Below are 17,038 nucleotides of genomic sequence, written 5' to 3'. Positions count from 1 at the left end.
CACGTGCGCCCAGCCCTGCGGGGCACAGATGGAGAAGGCAGACTGGCCCTGGGTTCCGCGGGGCCAGTGGTCAGTGCAAGCCTCTGAGGGTTCACGTCATTCACCGAGACAGGCAGCTGGTGGAGTGTCCCCTTGTCCTTGGGGCTCTGACCTGTCCTCTCCCAGCCTGCAGGACCTGAAATCCAGGCCGTTCTGACTGTACAGGACGCCTCGGGGCTGCTCCTCAGCCCACTGTGGTTCGGCCCCATCACCTCCCGCAGCTCTGCTGCTGCCTTGCCTCCCCCAGTTCGTTTTCTCTGCACACAGCCAGATGCATTTTTTAAAAAACCAGACCATTCACTCAACAGCACACACTTGGATCCCTGCTGTGTGGTGGGACTAGGGTTCAGCAGTGAGCAAAACGGACCCTGTGGAGTTGACAGTTGGGAAGACGATCACATAGACAAACTGAGAAGTGCTGTGGAAGAAACGAATAGCGTGGGAATCAGACCTTATGTGTAGGTCAGGGAGGGCTTCCCGGAAGAGGCAGCATGTAAGCTGAGATGGGAAGGATGAATGAGAGGGTGGGTAGCAGCATTCCAAGAGGGAGGAGCCAGCAGGTTCCCTGCTTCTCAGAGGACACAGGAGAGGGAAACAGTCTGCTGTCGGGGTTAGCTGCAAGGAGGTCACTGGGGACTTTAGCAAGACTCAAGTTTGGTGGGGGTGGAGTCCGGATCACGATCACAGTGGCTAGAGGAGGTGCAAGGACTGCAGGAAGGTAGACAGTCTGTGGAGGAATCCAGCTGTAATGAAGAAAGGATTTTTAAGGCAGTAGAGGCTTAAGCAAATCTGACTGCCAAAGGGAAGGACATTTACCTCGGGATCGTGTCCATATACTGAGAGGGAGGTGGACAGTAGAGAGGGGAGGGCACAGTAGTGATTCCAAGTGGGAGCTTGCCCAGGGCGAGGTTGGCAGCTGGAATCCAGAGCATGAGGGGCAGTGGGTCTGCAATAGGAGAGGGACCATCCTGGTGAGTTGCTGAGGAGAGGCTACCACGAAGTGGCACGCTGGTAGATGACTGTCATTCAGGTCTAGGGCAGGGGTCAGGGGTGGGGGCTCTGATCTAGAGTGTGCTGGCATCCACTGTGCCCAATACCAGAGTGGACTTCATGCTCCCAACCTGACTTTGCTGAAAGCGGGGATCTGAGTGCCTTTTGATGATCAGCTCTCACTGACTGGTCCAGAAGCCAGCTCAGGTTCAGAAAGCTCCAAAGATGCCCATGGCCATGGGGTCACAAGAGGGGCCAAGCAGGTGACGTAACGGAGAATTGTGCCAAGTGTGACAAGCAAGAGTGAAGGGACGAGGTCCGGCTGATGGGGCCCTGTGGGAGTGCAGACTCAGGGGACAGAGATTCCACCTGGCAGGTGAGCCCCCTCCTGCCCCCAGTCCTTCATTACTTCTCCACCCCTTCACAGTTCAACTTCCCCGCTTTCTTCTCTCTCATCCTTCGCTGTGCTCTCCTGGCCGCTGGCATATCATAGATGAGTGAGAGGGTTTCTCACCCAAGGCGCTCATGGACCTGGGGGAACCTGCTCAGAACTCAGTTCAGTACCCAGAAATCGGGTGGGTGTCACCACTGCCACCCAGGCCAGGGAGGCAGAGGACAGAGGGAGCTTCTCAGACAGTGGGGGACCGTCGGGGACAGAGAGGGAGGGTGATCCTGCCAGAGGAAGGGCACTGCCTGGACAAAGGGAGTGAGCTGAGAGGCAGTTGAGAGGCTTAAGTGTGTCCGGGGCTAAGGGGCTAAGGGGCCAAGGGATGCAGTTTGGGAGCAAGTGAGGCTAAAGAAAGCGGGGCCTAGACCCCACCTGGCTTTGCAGGCCCCGTGAGAAGTTTAACTCTATGCAAAGATGACCAAGAACAACAGGATTGGGGGCAGAGTTTGGCCAGGTCTGCATTTTAGAGAGATGATTCTGGCTGCAGTCTGGCTAGAGTGAATGGGGACAGGGAGATGGTGGGAAGGCTGACAGGCCAGGCGGGAGGTGACTGATGGAGGCCTGGGCTGGGGGACGTGGTAGGAGGTGGAGAGGAAGATGAACGCAGGTGGTGTTTTACTGAGCTGAGTTCTGCCCCTCTTTGTTCTAATGGATGCATTATCTCATGTAACCCTCCAAACAACCCTTGGAGAGAGACACTATTATTATCTCCAGTTTACAGATAAGGTATGTGAGGCTTGGAGAGATTAAAGCATCAGGTAACAGTTTGAGGCTGGCAGGAGCAATTGAAGAGCTTACTGACTGCTGAGGAGCGGAAGGGGCCGTGGAAGGGCTCTGGGGACACTCCAGTCTCTGGCTTGGTAAGGTGGGTGGTGCCACCCATGACACCCCAGCCCTGGAGGAGGATGTGCTGGGGGTTGCAGAAGAGTTTGGTTTGGATTTGTGGCCTGGGAGCCTTTGTGACATCCAAGCAGAAAGGTCCCCTCCAGAGTTAAATGTTTATTTGGGCCTGTGACTCCAGGAGAAGCTGGGCTGAAAGCAGAGATTTGGGGATAGTGGGCACAGAGAAGGTGCTTGAAGTCATGGGTGTGGACGAGCTTGGCCAGGTAGCATGTGGAGCCTTTGGAGAGATGGGAGGGACCAGGGAGGGACAAGAGTGACCAAGAAGCAATTCCTGGGGTGGCTGGGGGCAGCAGAGAGGCAGGTGAGCGCTGGGGTGGGGGTTCTCAGAGCAGGGGGAAGGGAGGGGTGTCCACAGCGTTTCACGTTGCAGAGGCTGTGTTGAGAAGTGTCCACTGGGCGCAGAGAGCGGGCATCGTCAGGCCTTGCTGGAACAGTTTTCATGGGGCATGGGGGTGGGGAGTGCAGGAGCTGGGAGGACTTAGGGGGCGGCAAGGAAGCAGGGCTGGAGGAGAGCCCACATTTCCACAGCTCGGCTGCGAAAAGGAAGGGGGAGAAGCGAGTGGAGGTGGTTGAGGGCTCAGTGTAGAGAAATGAAGTTCTTCTTTTAGCATGTCCTAAAATTTTCCATTTGCAGCCGTGGTTTTAATTAACTTGTAGAGCTTCAGTATCTTAATTCTACTGGGGGTTTACAAAGTACAGTAAAACTTAAGCTATCCAGAATTCTTGGAGCCACTCTGGAAAACCAAAATTTATTTGGATGAAAATATTTGAGATACAGGATTTTTTTTAGCTTTTTAAAAAAAAAAAATCATTTGGCTGCTTCAGGGCTTAGTTGCACCACGTGGAATCTCTCGTTGCAAGATGCAGGCTTCTCTAGTTGTGGCACGTGGGCTTAGCTGCCCTGCAGCCTATGGGATCTTAGTTCTCCGACCAGAGATCGAACCCACGTCCCCTGCATTGCTAGGCAGATTCTTAACCACTGGACCACCAAGGGGAGTCCCAGGACTTCTAATTTTTTAAAAACTTCTTTCATTATGGAAATTATCAAACATATAAAAGTAGAGATTAGAATACAAGGAACCCTCACGTCCCTACTACCCAACTTTAACAGTTATCAACTCAAGGCCAATTCTCGGCCATGCACACCCTGTTCCCCTCCTCCCACCCAAGTTCTAGGAGATTTGGGAGCAAATCCTAATGTTATATCAATTCATCCATAAAGCTTTAGTATATTTCTCCAGAAGACGTAAGACTTTAAAAAGACATTCTACCACAATCCCATTATTATTCCTAAAAATTCTAACAAGAATCCCTTAATCAAATATCCATTGATCAAATTTCCCCGTCTCATTTTTCCCGTTACACGGTCCACGCATTGCATTTATTTGCTCTATCTCTTAAGACTCCCTTTCTATTTTCACATAATTCCTTTCTTTTTTTTTTTATTTTCACATAATTTCTTTGTTGAGGAAACCTGGTTGCTCGGAGGCATGAGCGTTTGGAATATGGGAGAGAGCTGAGAATCATGACAGCGAGAGCAGGACAGGGAAGGATGGGGGGCCGGTGATGGCCAGACAGCAGGGACAGCCATCCGTGGGAAGGAGCCAGGACACCAGGGCCCATCCCAGGCAGGGAGGAAAGTCAGAGCTGCTGGGGGTGGCTCATCCCAGTGATCCCCCTGAGGCCCTGCAGCCACGGGGACAGAAGGAAGGAGGAAGGATGGCCAGAGCTCAGGTTGGCAGGAGGTCAGGTTGCCTCATCAGGCTGGAGGTGAAGGGTGGGGCGGGGCCTGAGATCAGACCTGGAAGGAACAGGATGTCTGTGCTGGGGAGGGAGGGAGAGGACAGTGCCAAAACCCCAGGTTCTGGGCCATCCTGGCTCCTCCCCACCTGGCCCTGGCCCAGGGGCCCCTCCCTATCCTGCCAGCTGCAAATCTACCCTGGGGCTCGGATACTAGATCCCTTCGCAATGAGGGTGGTCCGTGGCCTGGGTCCCTTGCTCTGCCTTCTCCTCCTCGTATTCCTGGACCCCCACAGCCCCGAGGTGGGCCATCTGCCTCAGCGAAGATTTGAGTACAAGCTCAGCTTCAAAGGACCGAGGCTGGCATTGCCTGGGGTTGGAATACCTTTCTGGAGCCATCACGGAGGTAAAATGTCGGGTGAGGACCAGCCATGCCCAGTGTTCCTCAGAACACTGGAGGGGCTGACAGGCTCTGGGTGGCCGTGACTGGGTGGGGAGTGGGCCTGCCAGTACAGCCACTGCCCAAGACGGGGCCAGGCCTGGGGCAGACAGTGCCAGGGGCCCCAGGACCCCCCCACCCCGACCTGTCTCCTGCTCCACCTCCACAGCCCCAACCCTACCTGTCCGCCTCAGCTTCTCCTCTCTGCCTCTCCCTTTCTCTGCCCTGGGACTTCTCTCTCCTTCTCTTCTCACCTCTCCTTGGAGAAGCCTTCACCACCCTGCCTCATGGATCTGTGAACATACACACACATGCTAATAGGCTGAGTCTCGGACTCACAGACGCAAGGCAGCTTGGATCAGCACAGCCGATCCTCTGGCGCTACACTGTCAGGTTGGGGCTGTCCAGGAGACCTGGGGCAGCCTGGAGGGAGGCAGCTGCGTGGCCAGCTGTTTCACCAGAGAGGGCCCCAGCCCTGCCCTGTGTGTGTGCTGGGCGGAAGCAAGCACGAGAGCATCTCAGCCCATACGTTGTACTCAGGGCCTTCCAAACCCAGACCTACAAAGAATCTGTCTTTTACTCCGTCTTGTTCTAAAAAGATTTTTGAGGACTTATATGGACCTATGCAACTGAGAGGAATTTAAATTAGGAGTGAGCCAGAAGAATGAGACATAGTGTTAGGACTGAGGCATGAAATGAGTCCAGGAACATGGCTTGCTGCCAAAAGATATGCTGTTAAGCCTGCCCACTCTTCAGAGTTGAGCGATGAACCTGGTTTAGAGCCTCCTAGCAGCCAAACCAAAGAGAGAAAGCAGATCCATTGTGTATTTTTGTGTCTGTGAGATGTAATGTCTGAAAAACAGCATCATTCCTGAGACCAGAGCAAATATCCCTTTAAGAAGACAGGCCCTCTTAGCAGGTTTAGGCCCAGTTCTCCCTCACAAAGCCCCAGGAGGTAAACAAAGGAGGAGGCTGTTCCCCATAGCTCGGAGCAGGCCCTGCCTCGGGCCCAGGATGGCAGGACTACACTCATTGTTCTGGGCCACGCCAAGTCTGGGGTGTTCCAGGACATATGGGGGAGCAGAGGCACATTCTTCAAGGTCACTCAGAGATATGCTCACTGTCCATTCACTCATTCATCCTTTTATCCGACTCACCCCCATGTCCTCTGTGCCCCACCCAGAGACACAGGGCTGAGTCAGTTTCGAGGATCCTGCAGTCTGCAGTGAGGTCCCCTGAACAATCCACTGGAAGCCCAGCGCAGAAGTGGGGCAGACATGGGCAACCCCTGCCTCCTGCATGCCACTTCAGAGGCGGTGGTGGCTCCCAAGGGCTCCAGCCCTCCTGGCCTTGCAGCCTCTGAGCCTCCCTACCCCCAGCTCTGGCCGCTGCTGAGCAAACACGCTGGATTAGCAGTCTCCAGGACATGCTGGCAGGGTCTGGGCTCTGGGCCAGGTTCCAGGCTGGCAGGCCGCAGGGGAGTGGAGGCAGCTGGGGCAGGGCCTCTGGTCTCCCTTCTCCATTTCCTGCCAAACCTGCCTCAGTTTCTCGCTCCTTCCTTCCCTCTCCCCCATCCCACCCACATCAGTGGTAATTCTCACACTCACTCCATCCCTCACGGCCAGTTCCCACCTCTGCTTTCGTGCTCTCCCCACCTTGGGATGTCCCCTAGGTGCCCCCACCAGGAAGGCCCACCTCTGTCTGGACATACCCGTGTGTCCACAGCCTGGAGTCCTGGCCCTCCGCCTGGTTATTCTCTCAGGGTGCTGCTCCCCTGTGTTCGTGGTCTCCGGCCTGTCCTTCCCCTCATAGGCCTCTCTTTCCTCCTCTGAGAAACACAATGCTCCCATGCTCACTTGCTCAGTCATGTCTGACTCTTTGCAACCCCATGGACTGTAGCCCACCAGGCTCTTCTCTCCAGGGGACTCTCCAAGCAGGAATACTGGAGTGGGTTGCCATTCCCTTTGGACACAAATCTCTCTCATGGTGGAAATGACTTGTACTTTGGAGTCAGAGGGAGCTGGGTTCCCATTCATTTAGTTTCTTAATTTTTCTGAGCCTCAGCTTCCTCATCTATAAAATGGGGCCTTGGAACTTCCCTGGTGGTCCCGTGGTTAAGACTCTAAGCTTCCACTGCTGGAGTCATGGGTTCGATCCCTGGTTGGGGAACTAAGATTCCCCCGTGCCATATGGCCAAAAATAGTATAATAAATAATTAAAAGATAAAATGGGGCCCTATAAAAGCAAGCTGCACAGACTTGCAATGAGGCTTATGCGAGAATGCAGGTAAAGAGCTCCATGTGTGTCTGGAGACTTCGTTGACCTTCCCTCCCCCTGGCAAAGACCCAATCCCCACTTCTTCGGGGGATTCCACTGTCTGACCAGCTGGCTTATGACCTATTGGCTGTGATGTTCCCTCCTTCCTCCTTCTGGCGCCCAGTCTAGACCAGTGAGAGAGAGTGATGGGGGAGCAGGGGCTGGTGGGGCCCAGGTCCTGAGCTGCCCTGGCCTGCAGATGCCATCCCGGGCCTGGAGGAGGTACGGCTGGCCCCATCCATGCGGAACCGGAGTGGCGCCGTGTGGAGTACAAACCCCGTCCTCTTCCCTGCCTGGGAGGTGGAGATACAGATGAGGGTGACCGGGCCGGGGCGCTGGGGAGCCCAGGGCATGGTAAGTGGTCCCCACGAAGGTCCGGCAAAGGGGTGGGTCAGAGGAGCTGGTGGTGAGCCTGGGGTTCCAGCATCCTGCAGGGACCCCTGAGTTGAGCAGCTGTGGACCCACAGGCCGTGTGGTACACCCAGGGCAGGGGCCAGGTAGGCCCTGTACTGGGGGCGCCAGACTTGGGGGACGGCATTGGGATCCTCTTCGACTCCTCAGCCCAAGATCCCCAGGTGAGTGGTGGTCTCCTGTCCGTCGTCCCGCCCACACCCTCACCCTCCGCCCTGTGCCCGGGTCTCAGGCTGCTTGTCACCTCCCAACACAGAACAGCCCTGCCATCTATGTGCTGGCCAGAGACAGGCACATCCTCTACGAGCCGCTTGGGTAAGGGCCCGCCTGGGTTGACCCCTACCTCATTCCTGGGCTGCGAGGAGCTCGGTGGTCCACACACAGAGAGCCCCCCTTCTAGGGCAGTGCCTCCTTGCTGCCCTCTCATCTGAGCTGATGACGCTGCCCAGGGCCGCCCTCTCACTAGGTCCCAGCCAAGCCTCCTCCAGGGCCTGGGACCAGGGTTGGCTTGCTCTTCTTGGAAATTACTCCACGGAGTCCTCAATTCACTGAACCCAACAGCCCCAGGGCAGCCAGGGTAGTGACAGGACGCAGAGTGAGGTCCGTGGTCAGTGTTTTCATTCCCATCACCTCCTCTTGACACTCTTGAGAAGTGGGGATTGTTAGGCCCCAATTACAGGTGAAGACGTTGAGCCCAGAGAGAAGTGATTTGCCCCAGGTCACACAGCTGTGCCCTGAGCTGAGATTTGAGGCCAGACTTGCCGGTGGAGGGTCCACGCCCTTTCCCGCACCAGCTGCCTGCCTGCCTGCCAGCACTGTCCCTTTCTCTCCGATGACGTGGCTCCCCATCCCTCCGCAGCCAGGATGCCTCCTCAGTAGCTGGGCCAGTTCGTCAGTGTCTCTTAGCAAACATCCCTCTTAGCTCATAACAATTAGAATAATTGCTGACATTTACGACCTGAGCTTACTGTACGCCAGGCACTGCGCCAAGCACTTCACGCTCATGGCTTGGTTAACCCTCATAACAAGGTTATGAGGTAGTTTCAATTATTATTCTCATTTTAAAGATGGAGGAACTCGGGTTTGGAAAGGTGAGGCAACTTGCCCAAGGTACAGGAGCTCAGAGGGCAAACCCCACCCCCCACCCCACCCCCCCCGGGGCCCCGTCCCCTGCTCGGTGCTGCCCCCTCTCGGCCGAAGGCGGTGGTGACGGGCTCGCTGCCATCAGAGCCTCTGTGTGTCCATGAGCCCAGACACACTCAGGATGTCTCAGCACTCCTAACTCTCTGGACCAGCTGCTTCACCTCCGTGGGGAGGCTGGCTGGTCATATTGTCCTTGGCTGCTAGGGTGGGTCTTGTGCTGTCTGTCCTGCTATGGGCCAAGAGTGGCAGAAAGGAGAAGAAAGAGAAGCTGTACTCAGAGGGAAGCCAGAGGGAGACCGTGGAGGCGGTGGTGGGCCTGGGGAATTGTGGGTAGAAATCCCTCTGTTGGTCCAGGATGAACCCTAGGGAAGCGTCCCAGGGCGGGCCTCGGCCTCTTTTGTGGATTCCAAGTCCCAGCATTCTGCCAGGCAAGGCTCGCTTTCCTGCTCCTCTCTCTTCTGCTGCGAGAGCAGAATACAGCAATGGAGGCTGGAGCTAGACCAGTACTATTGGGGGCAGGTGGCACTGCAGGCCTGGGCAGCACGGCCTCTGGGACCACCCCTACTGGTTAGGCCTTGGGTCCTGTGTGGCCTGGCTGGATTCCAAGTGCCCACAGGGATGGAGGCAGCCTGCTGCTGGGCTCCTGCCGCCAGGACTTCCGGAACCGGCCGTACCCCTTCAGAGCACGGATCACCTACTGGGGGCAAAGGCTGCGTGTGAGTCGTCCCTCCTGCCTTTGTGGGTCTACCGGGCAGGAAGTGCAGGTTACAGGGCTCAGAGCTCTGTGGAGTCCCACGATCCCACAGACACACCTGTAACAGCACACGTGGTCCCTGGCACACGCAGGCAACACCCATAGGGATCCCTGCTCTCTACACAGACTCCTAACTTGCCCCCAGCACATGCCTGGGAGAGCTGGCACAAGCCCAGGTGTGCGAGCCCCTCCACATCACTCTGATTCCACGTTTCCCGCCCGCCTTCCCAGTCAGGGAGCCAATGAGTCAGGTGGGGACACTGCCCCTGCTGGGGTTGGGGGAGAGACGTGGGCTCCCCTGTGAGGGACCATGCCTTTTGTGTCCCTCAGGTCTCCTTGAACAGCGGCCTCACTCCCAGTGACCCAGATGAGGTCTGTGTCGATGTGGGGCCCTTGCTTTTGGCCCCTGGAGGTTTCTTTGGGGTCTCGGCGGCCACGAGTATCCTGGCAGGTGAGGGCCTTCTGGGCAGAGGAGCGGTGCCCACTGAACACCCCTTCTAAGAAGCACTAGGGTGGGGCCAGCCAGTTCCTCACTGTGGGACCCAGGAAAGCCACAAACCCTCTCTGGACCTCTGTTACCATCTGGGGAAGGTTGTGTCTGCCTTGCAGAGTTGATGAAAGTTTCAAATGGGGTAAAACACGACTCACTTCCATTTCACTGTTGGCTCCACAAGGGTCCCTAGCTGGGATCTGTGGGGCAAGAGGAAGAGGGACGGCCATGGGGGACATCTAGGAAATGGAGCAAAAGGATGTGAAGTAACAGAGAGCCTGTGGAGGAGCTCAGCTGGAGAGCAGGGTGCAATCGGAGGTGGCATCCTGGAACGCCAGGACTTTGGTGTTTAGACTCTAGGCGCTGGGGAGCCATGGCAGGTTTCTAAGGAGGAGAGTGACGTGGTCAGAGTCATGAGGAGGAGGAGGCGGCCCCTGTGTGGTTCTTCTGCCAGTAGCAACCAGGCTCTGGGCCTGAGGGTATTGCTTTGCCTGTGGCCATGGCTCTAGGTCAGGAACATCCAGTTTTCCCATTCACTGGAGGTCGCCCTCTACCTCTCTGTTGGAGTCAACCCTCACAGCCCACTGGTCTGCTTATCTGATCCTCACACCTTTCCTATGAAGAGAGGCAAGATGAGGGTCAGAGCTGCTCAAAGTCACCCAGATCTCTTGCCTGCCTGGAACATAATGGAGGCCGGGGGTGAGGGCTGAGGGAGTAAGTTCCCTTCCCTTCGCTACCCTGCTTTCTAGATGACCATGACATCCTGTCCTTCCTGACCTTCAGTCTGTGGGAACCGGTTCCAGAGGTAATGCCGAACCTGGGCCTTCCCTGGGGGGAGGGCTGGGGGAGAAGCAAGCAGCCCAGTGATCCCTCCCCTCCCTGGATGCTCTGCTCACGTTCAGCTGTCAGACCTGTCATTCCAACGCTTATCTCTACCTGCTTGCGGAGCTCTACTCAGGCCAAGCCTTGTGCTGGGAAGTGCTGGGGGCCAGAGGTGACCCAGAGCCAGGCCCTGTCCTCAAGGAGCTGTGGGAGCACTGAGGGGTCCTAACCAGCCAGGGGAGCAGGAAGACAGCATGGCAAAGATGAGCTTGAAGGAACAGAGGGAGTGGCATAGACACAGGCCTGAGGGAGCTGCTGGGGTCTGGGCCACAGTGGGAGAGACGGGTGTAAAGATCGGCAGTGCAGCAGGGCTGGGAGGACTGGGCCTGGTGGCTGAGCTGAGGGAGAACTAGGTGTGTGTGTGAGTGTGTGTGTGAGTGTGTGTGTGTGTGTGTGTGTGTGTATGTGGCAGAGGTACGGCAGGGCTGGGAGGACTGGGCCTATGCCAGGGTGGCTGTTTGGTCAGGGAGGGGGACTGGGCTTGAGGGAGGCCCTGTGGGAAGACTCCTCTGGGTTTGGGGCCTAAGTTTGTGTCTTCTTTCTCCAGCCTCCCTCACAGCCCTTCCTGGAGATGGAGCAGCTCCGCCTGGCAAAGCAGCTGGAAGGGCTGCAGGCAAGGCTGGGCCTGGGCACCAAGGAAGACATGACTCCAGAGCTGAACTATGGAGTCTGGGAAGAGGGTAGGGACCCAGAGAACAGGCAGGTGGGCCAGGGACTCGACTGAGGGTCACAGTATCCTCTTCCCTTCAAACCAAGAGCCCAGCGGGAAGGGGGCGCCTGAGGAGGCCGTATCTAAGCAGGCTCTGCCCCACCACCCAGACACATCTTTCCAGGGGAGAATCTTGGAGGCAGAAGCCACACGTTTCTGCCCCTCCAAGGTGGCTTCAAAAGACAGGCTCTGTTGCCCACCCCAGCGGCCTGCCCGCCCCCACTCTGCCTTGATCCCCAGGGGAACAAAGCTTCGGCCTGGAGGAGACACTGCACAGACACAGCCAGATCCTGCAGGCCCTCCAGGGCCTCTCCAAGCACTTGGTGCAGGCTGAGTGGCAATGGAAGCAGCAGCTGGGATCCCCAGGCCACATCAGGCCTGAAGGAGGCTGGGTGAGTGGTCCTTCGAGCACACAAGGGTCTGCCTACAGGGCCTGAGAAGCCAAGCTCCATAGGCACCAGATCTGATGGCACCAGTGAGCTCTCTCTGTCCAGAAAGAGGGGCAAGCACTACCCGGGAACTCGTCTCCCCCAAGGTCTGGAGAGATAGGAGTGCGTGCATGCGTGCCTAGTCACTTCAGTCGTGTCTGATTCTTTGTGGCCCCATGGACTATCCCACCAGGCTCCTCTGTCCATGGGGCAAGAATACTGGAGTGGGATGCCATGCCCTTCTCTAGATCTTCCCAACCCAGGGATCAAACTCACATCTCTTGTGTCTTTTGCATTGGCAGGTGTGTTCTTTACCACTAGTGCCACCTGGGAAGCCCTGGAGGGAAAGGAGGGCAGGGGTGAAATGCTGCAACTGGCAGGGTGGCATGGATCTTCGAGGCAGGGGAGTGAGGTGGGGGCTGGGAGGCTTGGCACAAGCAAAGGCCCACAGAGCCCATGGCTGGGGCTGGGGAAAGGAGTTGCCAGGTATTTAGACGCGGATCTCTAGACAAGTGACAAAAATAGACTGGGTGCTTATTTGCATGTAGCTCCACATGTGATCTGATTCACATACGCTTGCTTAATGCTCAGATGCACCAGAATCCTCGTTTCCCCTCCACTGCCATCCTGGCTTCTTCCCCCGGGAATCACGTCCCATGGCAGACCCAGCCTGGGGCCTGAGAGCTGAGCTCAGTCAAGATGTTAGACGCCCGGCAGAAGAGGCCAGCAGCTCCTGTGAGCTGGGCTCTGGCAGCTCGAGGTTTGAATCGTGTCTTCAGGACAGAGCAGCCGAGGACAGAGCAGCCGAGCCTGGGCTGCTGGAATAGGACAGAAGGGAGGCACCAGGTCCTCCAAGGCCACGTCTCCCTGATCCTACCGCCAGGCCCAGGACTCCCCCTGCCAGGCTCCACCCACCCCTGAGAGAGGTGGCTCCCTCTCCAGGTCACTGGGCAAGATGCCAGCCCAAGCACTGGGAGTTGACTGGCTGGGACCCAGGTAGTGGGTGAGGATGGGGAGGGAGGGGGAAAGGGGACTTCTCAGGAAGAAGGGTTTGGGAGGAGGGGAAAATCAGAAGCCCAGATGCAAAGGGTCAGATAAACCTAGTGTATCCCAAATGAGGGCCCAGGTAATGGAGTGAGGCCTCTAGAAGGAAGAGGGCTGCAAATCCCCAGGGAAGGTGAACTCTTCTCAGAGGGGCTGTGCCCTGGGCCCTAGAGAAGAGGCTGGTACCCCTGCAGGACTCAGCCAAGGCCAGTGCCCTACTCCGTGGACAGCGGACTCTGCTGCAAGACCTGCAAGAGATGAGGTAAGGGCACCCGGAGAGGAGGGTCCTGGGGGAGAGGGAAGAGGAGTCCCCACCCACCAACTTGCTTCTCTGCCGGAAGACCCCCCATCAGTCCCTTAATGCTTTCATCATCTCCTGAGCAGCAAGCACAAAGCCTGGAAAACAGGGAGGGGTGTGGGGCAGAGTTAGGTTTGTTGAACTGAGCTGAATTTAACTGAATCAAGTTAAAGTTTTGAAACTCCTGGTTTAAACACAACTCCCTGAGACATTCCCACCCCAGGGAGGGTTAGTAAAATCGAGTCTTCCTTCAGTGATAGCTTCTGGAAGGAGGGGACATTTTGAGGAGGTTCTTGGAGGGAACACAACCAAAAGCAGGCCCAGTTGGGGGATGGGCAGTCCCTGACTTCATTTTACCCCCCTCTGGCCCCTTAGCATCTCACTCTAGGCCCAGGCCTCTGGAGTTACCCATGGAGCCATAGGGGCAGGGGGTCACCTTGATGCCATGGGAGGAGAGGGGCTTCAGGCCGTATGCTGTGGCTGCACCCCAACCCCAGCCTTCCTCCCTACATCTAGATTCCCTGGGGCTGGGAACATGAGGAGGAAGAGGATCTAAGTCCCTGGGGGCCAGGGACGGAAGGCATAGCCCAGGGAGCCTGGGGTTGGGATGGACAGCTTAAGGGAGATGCTTCTCTGAGCTAAAGTGTCTCAAGGAGAAGCTCTGGGTTGGGGGGAGGACCACCAGTCCCCAAAAGGGACCTTATGGGTGGTGCCTGTTCCTCACCCAGGTGCTGCCTTTGAGGATTATGGGAAATCCATAATTAGGTACTTTGGGTGCAATCAGAAGGGATAATGGGTTCTCTCCCTTGGTTTCCACTCTGTATCAGGGATGCAGCTGCTCACATGGCCTCAAGAGCCCAGGTCTTCTACCTGCCTGTGGGCACCAAGCATCATTTCTCAGAGCTGGCCCAGATCCTGAGCCTCCTGCAGAAGGACCTGCGGGGCCCAGCGGTGAGAGGGACAGGAGCGAGGACCACAGGGCTCAGCCTCCTTCTAGCACTTCCACAGCCCCAGGCCCCTCCTGCCTTTGCCCTTCCCCCCTGGGACTCCTGTCAGGCACACCTGTGTCCGTGTCTGTGTGTGCAGGCACATGGGCATGCAGGCACACGGATTGCATCTTCTCTCTGCCTTCTCTGCTCTCTGGAGAGTCCCACAGACTGTCAGTACCAGCAGGCCCTGGAGATCACTTGGTCCAACTCCCACAATGACCAGAAGATAAATGGGAATAGGCTGTGCCCAAGATCATTCAAAGCTTAGTGGTGAAATCCGCTCTTTCCTGTGCCCTACTCCATCTTGCTCTTTTCCTTGCCCTCTCCATCACCTTGTCTTTTGCTCTGTATTTCTCTCTCTCACTTACCTCTAGAGCCTTCGGCCCCCTGAAGATCCCAGGTCCCAGGCCCTCCTGGCTGTTCCCACAAATAGGAACATAGGACCTGGGGTGGGGAAGCAGCTTTGTACCCTGCCCCCTCTGCAAGTTCCCTGGATGAAAGCCAGGGTACCCCAACACTGAGAGAGGGAAACAAAACCCCACAGTGGTCCAGATTCTAGGTCCCCTCCCTCCTTCTGAGTAAGAAGCTGATCTAAGATCTTAGAACATCTCTTTTCAGAGAGCAGCAGCCAAGGACCCTCGCTCACCTGGCAGGTCCCCAAGGGTTTCCTCGTGCCTGCAGCCTGGCATCTTCCTGTTCTTCCTCTTCATCCAGACTGTAGGCTTCTTCTGCTATGTACACTTCAGGTGGGCATTCCCATGCACAGGACTTCCCACACCTACCTGGCATCTCTTGGGTCTGGACCACAGAGATTCAGTTTGATAGAGGGGACACTAAGGTTCCAGTGGGGAGATCCACATGGCTTACCAGCTGTCAAGGAGCAGTGCCCAAGTTAGGGCCCATTTTTTCCATAGAGATGCAGACTACCTGCTCAGCTGCTGGTCCCATCTGAGTCCTCTCTTCACAGAATTCACTCTCTAATGTGAGAAACTGACAAGTAACTAACAGTCACATCCTTTGTGATCAGGGCCATGATAGCAGGAAGCTCAGGGGCTTAAAAAGTGCTGGAAACAGCACTAGAGCCAGCTTGGGGAGATCAGGTAATCACATGGAAGGGATATTTCATATGGATCATCAAGGCAACTAGGAATGTTTCAAGCCCAACAAGATAAGTAAAAGCATTGATGTAGAGGAAACATCATGAGAAAAGACGTTGAAGCATGAAAAAAAAAAAAAAAATATATATATATATATATATATATATATATATATATATATTGGAGCAAGTTCGGTACTGCTAGAGCTAAATGTTTGTGAAACTGGGCAAAGAGAATTTAAAAGTTTGGGGGCATGTCACAGTCTATGCTTGATGAATGTTTGTAAACGAGTAAGACATTTAGAGATGTAAGATGTGCTAAGGAGCTCAGAAATGGGGCAGTCCTTGTCGGTGGTATTTCAAGACAAGGAATCAGTGCAGGCTGTGATGGTCCTGGAGGGGGAGTGGAGTATGCTGAATTTCAAAAGCAGAATGGGAGAGGAGATGGCCTGCAGCTGCACAGAACAGCAAAGGTATGAGGGTGGAAATGATGACAGGCTTATGTTACACAGGAGTGTGATGGTAGTCGTAAGGCTGGAGCCACCTGGACAGAATTTGAATGCCAAGAAGAAAGTGTGGTACTGATGGAGCAGACCAAGGGTGTCATAGAAGTTCTCAGAGCAGGGGGTGCTGTGGTCCAGGGAGTGTAGGGTGGTGAGTGCAGTAAATATAAAGAACCTGGTCTCAAGAACCCAGAAGGGAGAAGCCCAAGTGACTGTCTTCTCTCCCTGGCAGCAAGCAGAAGCTGGACAAGGGCCTTCAGGACTATTTGTCCACATGCAGCCTTCCTCTGAGTTCTACACCACAAATCCCTAGGGTCTTGGGGGCTCTTCGGAGGCAACCCTTCTCCCCCAGCATACAGGCGTGACCTACTTCGAAGCTCTGATGAAATGTCCACTTCTCATCACTAGGAAGTCAACATGTACCTGGGGGTAGAGGGTTTGGCTGGTGTCTTCTGCCTCTGGGTACCTAGCTCCTACCCACACTTTAGCTTTTGGGGACATCCACCCTTATTAAAGGCAATTTCTCTCTTCCCATGCTTTGATATGCTCATTTACCTTCCAGTATCACCTTAATCTCTGAAGACTTCAACTTCTTCCAGATGGTCACTGGGAGTGGGCTCCAAGCAGGCAAGGAGGCCCAGGGCTGGCTTGACTGCCAAAAAACCAGATACCCCATAGGCCTGAACTCAGGACTGTGGTGGGAGATGGCATCACTAATGTGTATAATTCTGTCCCCAAATTCACCCAAAACAAGGAAGGGTGCCTCCAAGTGCCCTTCCTGGTCCAGCCCAGCCAGCATCACCATGAACAACTCTCTCCCTGCTCCCTGGAGCTCCAGGGGTCAGCAGGGCAGGCGCGTGACCGAGAACTCTGAGAGGCAACCAGTGGAGCCATAACTGGGATTCCCCACTCTCTGGTCTCCCTCCCTTTCTCAGCGTCAAGCTCTTTGGGCAGCTGCTAGGGCGGCGGGTTGGAAAGAAGGTTGGGGTAGAGCCCAGGGCTACTCGCACCTCCCAGCTGAAATCCTAGTTATCAGCCATCCGGGGGAGAAGGAAGTAGGGATAGCAGGGTTCTGGGGCGCATAAAAGCACAACTCATTCTCCTGGGGAGCGACCCCCCCCCCCTTAACGGCAGCCCCAATCCGTTGTCAGCAGTGCCCAGCGGAGCTTGGCATGGAAGGAGGCACTTTGGGGAGGCGGGAGTGAGGCGCGGGCACGTGGTCCAGTCTGCTCAGCCCCGTGCATGCCCCCCGCCCTCTGTGAGGAGGGGTTTGGGGCTATGGAGGCGGGCCCGGGCAGGGGCGGGCGGTGGGCGGTGCAGAGCGTGGGGCGCCTGCCTGCGGCGGGAGCTGTCCCTGAGACCTAGTGCTGAAGTAGGAGCGGACGTGCCTGGGTGCCCGCCGCGTGGTAACCGGCG

At 56.1% G+C, this 17,038-nt stretch overlaps 1 protein-coding gene across 1 annotated transcript; it reads left to right on the top strand.

Annotated features, from left to right (window-relative positions):
• Window positions 1–4,348: 4,348 nt before the first annotated feature.
• On the top strand, window positions 4,349–16,827 carry LMAN1L (lectin, mannose binding 1 like). Its single transcript, XM_055555885.1, has 15 exons — window positions 4,349–4,526; window positions 7,075–7,229; window positions 7,343–7,450; window positions 7,543–7,601; window positions 9,046–9,145; window positions 9,514–9,634; window positions 10,423–10,478; window positions 11,103–11,235; window positions 11,505–11,656; window positions 12,931–12,998; window positions 13,862–13,985; window positions 14,642–14,773; window positions 15,862–15,983; window positions 16,558–16,603; window positions 16,777–16,827. Exons 1-15 carry the CDS (start codon window positions 4,349–4,351, stop codon window positions 16,825–16,827), a joined length of 1,605 nt encoding a protein of 534 aa, XP_055411860.1.
• Window positions 16,828–17,038: the final 211 nt, after the last annotated feature.

This window comes from Bubalus kerabau, chromosome 19 (assembly GCF_029407905.1).
Source record: "Bubalus kerabau isolate K-KA32 ecotype Philippines breed swamp buffalo chromosome 19, PCC_UOA_SB_1v2, whole genome shotgun sequence".
Lineage (NCBI taxonomy): Eukaryota > Metazoa > Chordata > Mammalia > Artiodactyla > Bovidae > Bubalus > Bubalus kerabau.
Note: the sequence above shows the minus strand (reverse complement) of the source record. Positions and strands in the feature narration are given on the sequence as shown.

Coding starts and splice junctions, on each gene's coding strand:
- LMAN1L (XM_055555885.1), top strand. CDS start 4,349: ATGAGGGTGGTCCGTGGCCTGGGTCCCTTGCTCTGCCTTCTCCTCCTC. Junction 7,230..7,342: donor GCTGGGGAGCCCAGGGCATG/GTAAGTGGTCCC, acceptor GTGGACCCACAG/GCCGTGTGGTACACCCAGGG. Junction 16,604..16,776: donor GGCGGCGGGTTGGAAAGAAG/GTTGGGGTAGAG, acceptor CGTTGTCAGCAG/TGCCCAGCGGAGCTTGGCAT.